At 45.9% G+C, this 12,460-nt stretch overlaps 3 protein-coding genes, 1 long non-coding RNA gene and 1 other non-coding gene across 5 annotated transcripts; 3 read left to right on the forward strand and 2 right to left on the reverse strand.

The window, feature by feature from the left end:
- Positions 1-1,969, forward strand: LOC100280408 (pentatricopeptide repeat protein PPR868-14). Its single transcript, NM_001153331.1, has one exon. It carries the CDS (start codon positions 343-345, stop codon positions 1,744-1,746), a length of 1,404 nt encoding a protein of 467 aa, NP_001146803.1. The 5' UTR covers positions 1-342; the 3' UTR covers positions 1,747-1,969.
- Positions 1,970-2,016: 47 nt separating this feature from the next.
- Positions 2,017-5,348, reverse strand: LOC100275241 (uncharacterized). Its single transcript, NM_001149376.1, is given in 6 exon segments — positions 2,017-2,737; positions 2,847-2,949; positions 3,039-3,260; positions 4,089-4,139; positions 4,904-5,049; positions 5,154-5,348. Coding segments are annotated over 6 exon segments (1,158 nt in total). The 5' UTR covers positions 5,240-5,348; the 3' UTR covers positions 2,017-2,187.
- TRNAG-UCC (transfer RNA glycine (anticodon UCC)) lies at positions 4,671-4,742 on the reverse strand. The gene has a single exon. It is a non-coding gene; the product is annotated as a tRNA-Gly (tRNA).
- A 263-nt stretch (positions 5,349-5,611) lies between the features above and the next one.
- On the forward strand, positions 5,612-7,567 carry LOC109943141 (uncharacterized). Its single transcript, XR_002265829.3, has 2 exons — positions 5,612-7,099; positions 7,172-7,567. It is a non-coding gene; the product is annotated as an uncharacterized lncRNA (long non-coding RNA).
- A 2,056-nt stretch (positions 7,568-9,623) lies between these two features.
- Positions 9,624-10,947, forward strand: LOC100216907 (putative RING zinc finger domain superfamily protein). The gene has a single exon (NM_001143293.1). It carries the CDS (start codon positions 9,797-9,799, stop codon positions 10,631-10,633), a length of 837 nt encoding a protein of 278 aa, NP_001136765.1. The 5' UTR covers positions 9,624-9,796; the 3' UTR covers positions 10,634-10,947.
- The last annotated feature ends 1,513 nt before the right edge of the window (positions 10,948-12,460 follow it).

Consider the following 12,460-nt stretch of genomic DNA (forward strand, 5'->3'; position numbering starts at 1 on the left):
GTAGGATCGTCACATGTTTACCAACTAATAACTAGTTAACTACTCTCGGTACCACGGGTCCACGGCGGGCCGAACTCGAGCCCCTACGCCGATCTTATGGAGCTTCTCTAATCTAAAATATATACGATGTAACCTTTTCTAATCTAAAATATATACAATGTAACGTAGAAGTAGATTACATACTGCAGAGTTTAGTTCAATTCCTCGTAAACTTTTTTTATGCCTCCATCCCTGTTTGCAAAAGGTGCATCACTTCGATCGGCTTCAAGCTCCATGTCTAAGATTCATGGACATGGATGAACATGAACGTGAGATGACAGATGAGGTAGAGGCGTAGGGCTCATGTGCGCACGCACGACAACCACCAGCTCATGGATGAAGCAGCTGATGAACGCTTCCCGGCAAGGCCGCCACGGCCGCGTCCTCCACCTTCTCTTCACCCACCTACGACGCGGCGACAGGGGCGTGGTAGAGCTGCACCGCGCGGCCGTCCCCACGGCACTCCGCGCCTGCGCGCGCCTCGGAAACGCCTCTTCCGGCCGCCTAATCCACGCGCTCGTCCTCACCCGGTTCCCGTCCCTCGCCTCCGACGCCGTCGCCGCCACCGCGCTTCTCGACATGTACGCCAAATGTGGCCTTGTCGCGAGTGCCCAGAGGGTGTTCGACGAAATGCCGAGTAGGGATGACCTCGTCGCCTGGAACGCGCTGGTCGCATGCTACGCGCGCCACGCCCTCCCGGAGCGCGCACTGGTGCTGGCTATCAAAATGCGGGGCCAGTGCCTGTGCCCCGACCTGGTGACATGGAACGCCGTCGTCTCCGGTTTTGCACTGGCCGGCGACGACCAAATGGCCACAAAATTGGTCGGCGCCATGGAGGTGGACGGGTTCCAGCCGGACGTGGTCACTTGGACATCGCTTGTATCCGGCTCGGTGCTGAACTTCCAGTATGCCAGGGCGCGCGTGCTGTTCCGGAGAATGATGACCACTGCCAACCCTGTCCTGCCGAGCTCGGCCACGATTGCCAGCATCCTGCCTGCGTTCGCCAATGTTGCTGACGTGAAGCGTGGCAAGGAAGTCCACGCCTACGCCGTGGTGACCGGCGTCGAACAGGAGCTCAATGTGAGCAGTGCTCTAGTAGATATGTACACGAAGAGCGGGTTTGTGGTCGAAGCCCGCAGGCTGTTTGACAAGATGTCGGAAAGAAGCACGGTGACATGGAATTCCATGATCTTCGGGCTGGCGAATTCCGGTCACTGCCAAGAAGCCATCGGTCTCTTCAACCGGATGCTGTGCGACGGAGCAAGGCCGGATCACCTGACGTTCACCGCCGCTCTGACGGTTTGCAGCTACGCCGGCATGGTGGAGCTCGGGAAGGGCCTGTACCGCGCCATGCAGGAAGAACACGGCATCGAGCCGAGGCTGGAGCATTGTGCATGCATGGTGCATTTGCTTGGCCGAGCCGGCTGGCTCGCCGAGGCTTATGATTTCATCAAAGCCATGCCCCTGGGGCCTGACTGCTTCGTTTGGGGGGCGTTGCTGGGGGCATGCCGGAGCCATGGCGACATCAAGCTTGCCGAGCTGGCTGCGTCCCACCTGCTAACCGTCGAGCCGGCCAATGCAGCAAGTTGCCTCCTACTCTCGGACTCGCTGGCAAGTGTAGGCAGACAAGATGATGTTATGAAGATGAAGAGGCTGGCAAAGAGACGGCGCATGAAGAAGCTGCATGGCTGCAGCTGGTTAGAGTGAGTCTACATAATCGAGAGCGATATATGGTCTGAGATCAAAGGAACAGAATTGATTGATCACAGATTCATAGTTGCCCAGATTTGCAGAAGCAAACATCCAAGAGTTTCCTACAAATGCATGTGTTGGTCTATTTGATGCTACCATGAAAGTAGAAATGTTGTGCTACTTAGATTTAATGGATGTAATGTTTAGCATTCACACTGTTTACTCAACGTCGAACAAACACATGTACAAGTATATAACATGATTGGGAGCCACTAATACTATACAAGCATAAACACAACGTAGTATTTACTTATTTGAGACTGGATGCCAGGTCCCTAAATCCTAATTACACATTACATAATGTTGTTCGAAGCAACTTATATAATTATTACAAGGCAGCAGTACGGTTTGCTTCATTTCTCCATTCCTAACGCACGGCCTCACCGCCCAGAAAGATCAGTGATTGGGGGAGTTTGATCTACCATCTTGTGCTGGACCACCTAAAAGCAAAACCATTCCTCCCCCAGTTTCATCCCTTGGGTCTGATCTCTCAGCAGGGGGTGCCCTCCTAGCAGAAGCTCGGCGCATTGGCTCGAACAATCTACCAGCCACATCAGGAGGTTGCTCAAAGGATTCCTCCCCAGGCAGAACAAGGAGCCCTTCATTGCGGAGCATGGAGGGTTCATGGTAGCATGTGATCCAAAGTGAGTCAACAAGCTGCCGCTCTTCTCGTGCAGCATCCAAATCTTCAGGAGTCATCGTCCTTATGCTTTCCATACGTCCACGGAGAAGCCTTCGTAACCTGTCATGTTCTGCTAGTAGATTCCTATTTCCAAGTGTCGTGTCCCTTGCAAGCTCAAGCAAGCCCCCTAATGCTGCCTCTCGAACACCGGAGTCATCGCTGGATGCCAAACGCATCATAAGGTGGGGGAAACCTAACTGTGCAAATACTGAACAATCTGAATGGCTTTCGCTGAGCAGATAGTGAGTCAGACTCAATGCTTTCCTGATAGACACACACAAAAAAAAGACCAAAAACACCTCAGTCAAATAACATGAAGGCAAGGCATTTTTCCAAAAAACATCACCTCAGGATTTCGAATCAATTGTGTTACCTCTGAAACCTTGCACTTTCTGAATTCAATGCATCTCTTAGTCCACTATATCCGTTGGCTAAACGAAATGCAGAAACTCCTGGTTTGTTGTTTCGAATCAGAGCTGAATATTTAATGAGGGCATAATTAGACATGTCAATTTAGGATGTAATATATACTATGTCCATCTAAAAATGTGGACAAAACACTTACAAGATAGTGCACCAAGAGCTTTTATCCGAGCAGTAAGGTCAGGATCTGATCTGAAATTGGATAAGAGAGGTTCAAACCCACTAGCTTCCATGACCAACTGCTGGCTGGTCGGATTGTTCTGAACCACTGTTGTTACCACATCAGCTGCCTTCGCTCGGATACGAGCATTAGAATTTCTGAGGTACTTGATAACTGGAACCAACCCACCAACAGAATGCAAATCTAGAGCACCACATAGAAATGGCAAAATAAGTCATCCAAATAACAAACTGTGAGTATAAAAAATGATAGTTTCACATGATGGATATTTTAAATTAGACTCGTGGCTATTATTGCTTCATTGTGAACAATCAGTTCATCGTTCAGTCAATTATGTTTATTCTAATGGATCAGCTCCCCTTGAAAAAGGTTGCACGGTAGCATATTGAAAGGGGAAGCTGAGAATTCACCTGAATAACAATGTTCTATTGCCAAATACCACTATAGTTGCCTCCATCCATTTGTTTAGCCACCTCAAAAGAAACTACGAATGTCATTTTGAATCACCCAATGATGTGAATGTATTCAGTTCAACACCAAGAATGCATGCCTCCAAGTGCTACCATTGTCTCCTACATATGGAATTGTAGATTTCACTTAAAAGTAAATAATTTGAGTTCCTGTATGTATGAATGAAATATGTTCATAAACCTTAATGCAAGCAGAAATTACGACCTGACACTAGGAGTAGGCGAATTCTAATGGACACACACTCATAACACATATCAGATAGCTATGAAGACTTCTATCATATGATTTGTAATTGTGCAAAAGTCTGGCCCCAAGGAGCCATCCACATCAAGGACCCTCAAGAATCCCACAAAGGAGGTACCATTTTGTATTGTATATCACAACTGAAACCATATTGAGGTAAGGGTGGGGTTAAACAAAGATTACGGCCATAAAACTAGAAGTCGATTGCAAATTGAGATATGAAACATGAGATTTTGTGAAATATAAATGAAATGATAACAAAACATGGGAAAAATTGAACATGAATCTGGGACATACCATTTGCCATGTCGATAGACTCAACATGCACCTGCAGCTCACTCAGCAAATCTGGAATTTTCCGAAGCATGCAGATCAGTATTCATCAGGTATGAGAAATGACATCTGAAACTAAATGCAACTAAGGTCCACATAGTCAGCTTGAAGGCTGTTACAATCTGCAAGTTGAAACAACATTCTAGATTATATAGGCAGACTGTAATCTGCTTCCCCTCAACTTGCAGATTGTTACACTCAACAGGGCTCAAAACATGCCTATGCGTATAACCATTAGATAGATGTCAGTTCTTCAAACAATCAGGTAAGAAGAACACAAGTACAACGAAAAGCCGCATAGAAATATATCTCCACCAATCTTTTCATATTTTTTGGTAAAGGGAGGGTCATTTGTCTAAGCGTTACTGTTCCTTGATGTAAAGCGGAACAACAATAACAAAGCAAATTGGGGTAGGCTAGAGTTGAAATTATGAGCCAGAATAACAAAAAAAAAATGCCTGCCCAATTCCACATCTATAACCATTACTTTGAAGCAATTTGGGCCAGACTAGAGTTGAAATTATGAGCCAGAATAACAAAAAAATTTGCGTCTGCCGGGAGTCGAACCCGGGTCTATTGCTTGGAAGGCAATTATCCTAACCGTTGGACTACAAACGCTGTTATGTGTTAACTGAAATTCATAGTTTTAATACTAAACTTGCAACGCTAAAACTGAAAGATCTAAGCGTAGAAGCCAACACTAGCATGCGTGTTCAGCGAATTTAAGCAGGAGATGTGGGAAATGCATCCTGCAATCATGCAATATAATTGACCCATACCTTCGATGTCGTCGTGGGTGATGCCCTGCGCCTCCAGGACGGCGGGCGGGGTGCTCATGAGCAGCGCAATCTCCCTCATCCGGCTCACCACGTCCATCATCATGTGCTGCTCCACCGCGTCCGCCAGCCACCGCCGCTCCTCCTCTCTGTTGATTGGCACCACCGAAAACCAACACGCGCTTCAGCCACGTCTACAAAGAGAAAAGCAGACATGCGCTGACTTCTCGCCAGCAATCCAACATTCCCTTACCTGACGGCGCGAGAGGGTCCCGCCCCGTCGACGTAGGAGAGGCTCCATTTGAGCAGCCCCGCCCAGCTCAGCCGATCCCCCGCCATCTGTCCTCCTCCCTTTATGCTTCTTAATCCGACGGCGCTTCCGGCGAAAGCAAACCACCGCGCGTCCGGTTTCTCTCAGCGGCTCCCAAAGCTGGTGATGTGTGTGTTCGATCGCGGCGACGCGAGATACTTACACTTCTGGATATTGGGAAGCGATGATGATGATGACTCTTGTATAGCCAAAACGCCAAATGCCGTCACACTCACACCACGTGGTGGTGGTAGGAAGGTTGGGGATAGGGACGGATCTCTCTGGAAATTACTAGGTTGTTCGGGCCCACGCAGCGGTTGCTCCGTGGGCCGGAACGGCCCGTGCTGCACCGGGTCAGGTTAGGTTTTCTGACACGGCCCAGGGCCTTTTCTTCCCTCTCTGTTTCGGCTGTTCGTTTCGACTGTTCATTTGCATCCACGAGCGCCGTGGAGGGAGGGGATGGGATGGCAGCAGTGAGCTCGGTCTGTGTCCTGCCTCTCGCGCCGCTGAGCCAGTGAGCCGTGCTGCTAGGAATGTGTTGTAGGGAGGAGGGAAAAGGGCTTCGAGTACTCCGCAACTCGCGAGGTATGGACTGCGGCGCGGACGCCCTGCTGCTGCTGCCATGGCCGGGGATGCGGAGTTGCCTCTCGAAGAGGCGGAGGCCGCGATGAGATCCGCCGACGACGACAGCGTCACGGCCACGGTGGTCAATATGTACCACTTTTAATATTTGATGGACCAGTTAACAAAAGCTTTACCTGATCGAATCCTAAAATGACTTACATTTGGCATAGGATGCATTAGTTACTAGTTAGAGCAGCTGGCACCTCCCTTCGTCAATAAACCATATTTCCTGTACGAGGCTGGCCGTTGTCATGTTTATGTTCCTCATGTGAAATCTGATCATACAACTGATCTTATCTACTTAGATGATACTGCACACAGCTGTCATGTTTATGTTCCTCATGTGAAATCCGACCTTATAGCTGATCACCTATGCTATGTATCTACCATATTTAGATGATACTGTATACTTAAGTTAGTCTTTGCCTAGCTACTCTGTCCGCTCGAATTAATTTTATGCACATTATGTGTGCTGCTTATGCTAATAATGCTCTTAAGATGCATGTGTCTTACTGTCTTCAACATGTCCTTTTCTCAGGTTTTATGTCATTATGAAGACTGGTTAGCTCCTTGCTTTTGTTAGGTCTGTTCAAATTAGCCTGATTTCTTCTCATTTATTCAAGTTTGTGAGTAACAAGTTATTGTACAACAGATGCTTCGTAAATTCTATGTCGCACTTGAACCACATCGTGCTTCAATCTGAATCTTGCAGTAATAACATGTTTTGATCAGTTGCGTTTCTGGGGTGTTCATATATGGTGCCTTTCACACCAAAAGGTGATAGGGCTGTTACTGGTGTTGGGGGGATGAACACCTCGGCACTTTGGATGAATTTGATATTATTAACATCAAATCTGCCTGAATTGTTGTGCAATATACACTAATAACTCTGAAACTGAAATCTTGTATCTTATATTTCTCTGTTGCTTGCATGTTGAAACTGGGGCTGGTTAGGCATTGACTTCTGGATAGGGACCTTGGAAACAGAAGCTACATCTACATTTAATATTATATAAATTTCTGTTTGTTATTCTTCTAGAAGAGCAAAATATCTTGATCGTTCCTTTGTGAATTGTGCCAAGTGAGCTGTGAGGATATATAGAGAAGGTGGGAATGGACTGGCTACCTTGCCTACCTATTGCTGGACTATGGTCTATGGAGTTTGGAGTATGGACATTTGCAGCCTCCGCATAGCCTGGTGATTGGGAATGGACATGTTTTTTAAAGATGTGTCTTGTATCGATTATTTTTCTTCTAAAATGAAGGTGATATCATTTTATTCTGAATTGAACGTCAAGACATCTATATTTGTGACCAATGCCCGGGTGTGATTGCAGTTGATGGTGTTGAAATTGCTTCATCGACTTTGGAATAGCAGAGGCTGTGGGCTGTGGCTAGACCACAAGGAATGGGGAGGAAGCTTCTTGTCAGCTCTCCCTTTCTTCGCAGACAAGGAGTTATGTATCGTGTATTCATGACTGATTGAGCATGACAGCATCTGAAGTTTCTTTGTTCGTTGTGTAGATCTGACCTATCTACCCCTGACGTGGAGCACATGCCAAACTTTATTGACTTTTGGAATCTGGCTATTTTGTTCCTGTACATGTGAAGGTCAATTGGTCTGGGGTTTTTAAAATACAGTAATTGGTTTACGGGTTTTTTTGTTTAACCAGAAAATGTGCCGTATAATTAAGGGAAAAAAATAATATAATAGCTTAAGGAGACCTTTTTGACTCTGTATTCGCCGATGAGCATCTAGTAGTGATTTGAAAGTGACTGGAAGCGAAGTTGTTGCAGCAACGGCGACCATTCGCAGAACCATCTATAGCGGCGAATATGCTTTCGCCGAGAAGCAAAAGCGGATGCCTTACGGCAATATATTTCAAGGGCCAGAAAGGAATTTTTAAGAGAACGTTGACCACAAAAAGCAAAGAGTTAATTAGGGGGTGTTTGGTTCTGTGGACTAAAGTTTAGCCCGGATCACATCAAGCGTTTGACTTTCAAATATGAGTATGAAATATAGACCCAACCAACTGTACTAGATTCGTCTCACTTTTTAATCTTCGGCTGAGAAATTAGTTTTATAATTCGACTACATTTAATACCCCGAACGGAGGTTCAAACATTCGATGTGATAAGGGCTAAATTTTAGGAGGGGCAAACCAAACACCCCCTTAGTCACTTTGGTTCCAATTGAAGGTAGATTATTTTAGGATTACAGCTGGTTAAACTTATGAAACCTGGTCGGCCATTACATATATTTTAAAAACATGATCGGTATCGCCAAATCAACGATGAAAAAGTTTTCCATAGTTTTATATAACTATAAATATTTGAAGTGATTTTCTTTACTTTTACCAGAGTTGAATGCGGAGTGTTTAGTCATGATACATCTCTATAAAAAATATAAATATTTTTTTTTCCGAAGTCAAGCTATTCCATATTTAACCAAATAAATTATATCAAACCATGAATGTTCCGATACTGAATTAACATTCAAAGAAATTCAATGTATCAGCGTCCATTTTTTTTGGTTTGCGATATGTTAATATGGGTTGCGATTCACAAGTTTAACTAAGGGAGATGCTAATTTATAGGTGCCTCAAAAGTAATCATCTCTCATGAGACCCTTTACTGACGTCGAAGTTGATTGAATGGCTGGATCATCGCCTCCAACCTTTGGTGACTGTTGCTCGCATCCGGCGTCACCTGTGCATGGTCGCTTCCATCCCTCCTCCGGCCGTCCTAGCGGCGAGGACACGACCAGTCATCCGCCCACCGCCTCAAAGTCTCAAACAATGACAAAATATTTGGTTTGTGCTGTCAGAAAAAACAATAAAGATATATATTTCTATAGTTACACAAGGTCAAAATTATGGTATATGTTCATACCAAAGAAATCAACAAATTTTAAGTGTTTCTATAGCTAGGCAAGGACAAAACTCAACTATATGTTAGCACAGAAATAATTAGTATTTATAATTGTTTATATAGTTAGATAAAGACAAAGACATGATATATTATGACAAAAAAACAATTAACATCAAAGAGGACAACTTACAAAGTCAAATGGTGTCAAATTTACCCGTTAGCAATTAAAATGACAAACCACAAGAGGTCAATCCGTAGTTAAAAAATGATATGATTATATTCTACTTGTGCAACAACATTTAGACGCCTAATATATAGGAGTAAGTGTAAAATTAATGACCAAGAAAAAAAAGGTGAGCAGGCACGGTTGTTTAACGGATAGAAACTCGAAGCAGACACAACAACTTTAACACAGATTTTGATTATGCACCAAAAGTAAAAACAAGATATGGTGATACATCGCCTGGAGGGACTAAAAAAATCAGGCAACTGATAGATAAGAACAGTGTTTAACAAAAAAAAACTCGGTAGGTTCAGAAGGATCTTGCACCATCGTAGCGTTTCTCAGTTTTAAACTGGTGGCCGGTGTCAAACCAAAACCACGATAAATGTAAACCTGACGCCTTTCCCTGCTCAAGTCAAAACTGTCTCCCTTCCATCCACGCGGCAGTTTGCTAAACCCACCCCGCCCGCCGGCCGCCGCCGCCGATCCACTCCCCGCCTCTTCCCCTTGACTTCCCCGGCCGGCAGACCAGTCAACGTCACCTCCGGCAGCTGGCTAACGGCGTGACCTTCCCAATCACCGCCCTCCTCGTGCAGTCTCCGTCACCCGCGACGTCACAGCTGCGGCAGACGCCGTCCCACATAAAACCGGCCCACCCACTCACCCACCCTCACAATTCCCCTCCCCTGTCGTCGTCTCCCCTCACCCGAAGCCCCGATTCGAAACCGGCGGCGTTCGATTTGGGGATTTCGGCGTCTCGCTCCCCGGAATTTCTTGGATCTGAGTCTGTCCGCCGTCTTCGATTTGCGGCTGCAGTGAGCCTGCGAGTTTTCCGGCTCTGATTTGGTCGGGGTCTTCGATTTCGGGGATGGCGTCGTCTCCGGTGTCCTACTGGTGCTACAGCTGCAGCCGCTTCGTGAGGGTATCTCCGTCCACCGTCGTCTGCCCGGAGTGCGATGGCGGCTTCCTGGAGCAGTTTACGCAGCCGCCGCCGCGCGGCGGCGGCGGGAGCGGCCGGCGCGGGACGATGAACCCGGTCATCGTGCTCCGCGGCGGATCGCTTTCCGGGTTCGAGCTCTACTACGACGACGGCGCGGGCGAAGGGCTGCGGCCGCTGCCCGGTGACGTCCAGCACCTCCTCATGGGGTCCGGTTTCCACCGCCTGCTCGACCAGTTCTCGCGGCTGGAGGCGGCGGCTCCGCGTCCGCCGGCGTCAAAGGCTGCGGTGGAGTCCATGCCGTCGGTGACGGTGGCCGGAGGTGGTGCTCACTGTGCCGTGTGCCAGGAGGCCTTTGAGCCCGGCGCCGCCGGCCGGGAGATGCCGTGCAAGCACGTCTACCACCAGGACTGCATCCTTCCCTGGCTCTCGCTCCGCAATTCCTGCCCCGTCTGCCGCCAAGAGCTTCCGGCCGCAGCCACCCCAGATGCGGAGGCGGATGCTGGCCTCACCATATGGCGACTTCCACGCGGTGGATTCGCCGTAGGGAGGTTCGCCGGAGGGCCTAGAGAGCAGCTCCCGGTCGTCTACACTGAGCTGGACGGCGGCTTCAGTAACGGAGTTGGGCCAAGGCGTGTGACGTGGCCAGAGGGAGATGGCCAAGTGGATGGCGGTGAAGGTCGGATTCGCCGCCTACTTAGGAATCTATTTGGCTGTTTTGGTCATGGCAGCTGGCCAGCTAGTTCATCGCAGTCCCGTAGTGGCTGAGCACAGTTTTCCTTGGTAACAAGTTTTCAATTGATAGCACTGAAGAACTAGGGCTAGTGTAAGAATGGAACCCAGATTATAATTTCTTGGGGCTTTTGATGTAAATGAAGGCCTAGCATTCCCCCTTCCTTTGTCTCATCTAAGAATTATTAAGAGATGTCTATGAGCAAACATCTTGGAGCGAGCTTTGCAACCAAATTAGGCTAAACACAAGTGCAAGCCTTCAAGAAAGGAGTATGAATGGATGTTTTGGGGAAATAAATCTTTTTCAATATTTTAGGTAGAGAGATTGAGAGAACAATTGTTGTATTTGCAAACCTACTGTTCGTGTACATACTGGATTGGTTGAACATGAATTCCCATTCTGATATGTGCTATATCTTATATTGACATTAAAATTCCCCAAAACCTATGGTATTACTTCTGTTCATCTAGCTGCATACCTTCATTGTTCCAATTTAAAGCATTTGTGTCATGGATCAGTCATAATACTTGCCAGCCGAGCACTTGTTTATGCTTAATGGTCATAGCTTACCCTAGCTTCTGCTTCTATCACTAACTAGTAAGTGGTAAGTACTGTTCTTTTCATTTTTCTGTCCATTTTCTCCTGCAGTTTTGGTGTTTTTGTTTCCTCTGCTGGTGAAGGAAACCTCAAGTCCCTATGCTATTTTAAATGTGCCAACTCAAATATATTTTCTGTACCTAAGAAATATCATGATAATCGATTGGTCTTTTCAGTGCATTCAACTTGTGCAGGATCATACTTGGGGTGGTGCACATGGTGTGAAGGCAATATAAGAATTTACTCGAAGTATCAGAATATAGAACTGTTGTGTGTCTAAAAAAGCAGTTTAAATTATCACATGTCCTAGTATGGATGATTAGATGAATTTTCCTTGAATACAACACATGTCATGGTGATCCTACAAATTTGATTACAGCTTTGCTCTATGGTATACTAGCTGCTACTTTTTGAATAAAAAATCCTACTATTTATCTTTAATTACTCTTTAGTGCTTCTATTATTGACACTTGGAAATTAAATGGTGGTGGGTCCCATGTTCCACATTTTCATCTCTGGCAGAAATGATGAACTGTACCATCTTGTAGTGGCCATATATTTTCCTATGTCCATCCTTGTGGTTATCCATCTTGTTTGAGTCATACAAGAAACATAGTTGTTGGCCTAACTGTGATTTTTTTTCTTATCATTTCTTATGTGCTTACTTTCAAATGAGTAGCAGGGTGAATTTTACAATGATGATGATATAAGTTTACATCCTTGACAAGTTGACAGAGTTATTTCATCTATTTGTGCTATGTTAATTAACATAGGTATTGCTTTTGCTCCAGTTCTGGTTTCAGTCTAGAAACTGATCACAACTCAAGCCCTATATGTTTGTGGCTTTATGTTGTACTTATGAAGGCGAACAAAGCTTCATTTCTCATCTTGACCACCTCATGCCTGTTTTACTGTTTTGTATTGCCTCTACTCTGAATCTCTGATATGAATGTGTGGCTGTTTAGGGGGAGGTATTTAAAGGCAGAAGGATATCTGAGAAACTGCATAAAATTCTCTATATCGTAATCTTTGCTTTGCTCACTTGATTATGTTTAGTACCATTTGGCCTCAGAAATGCCATTCTGGTGCATGCCCTTGTTTGCTTCTTTAACATCTTTTCTGGTAACAATATGAATGCTGAAACAGCATCTATGCAAGGCTGTGTTGTCTGCTGGTGGGAAAAAAACACCAATTGAATATCTTTACAGTAAAAATAGGAAAAATATTCTCATTTTTTAAGTTTGGATCGTAATCCGTGACAACGG

This window comes from Zea mays, chromosome 1 (assembly GCF_902167145.1).
Source record: "Zea mays cultivar B73 chromosome 1, Zm-B73-REFERENCE-NAM-5.0, whole genome shotgun sequence".
Classification (NCBI taxonomy): domain Eukaryota; kingdom Viridiplantae; phylum Streptophyta; class Magnoliopsida; order Poales; family Poaceae; genus Zea; species Zea mays.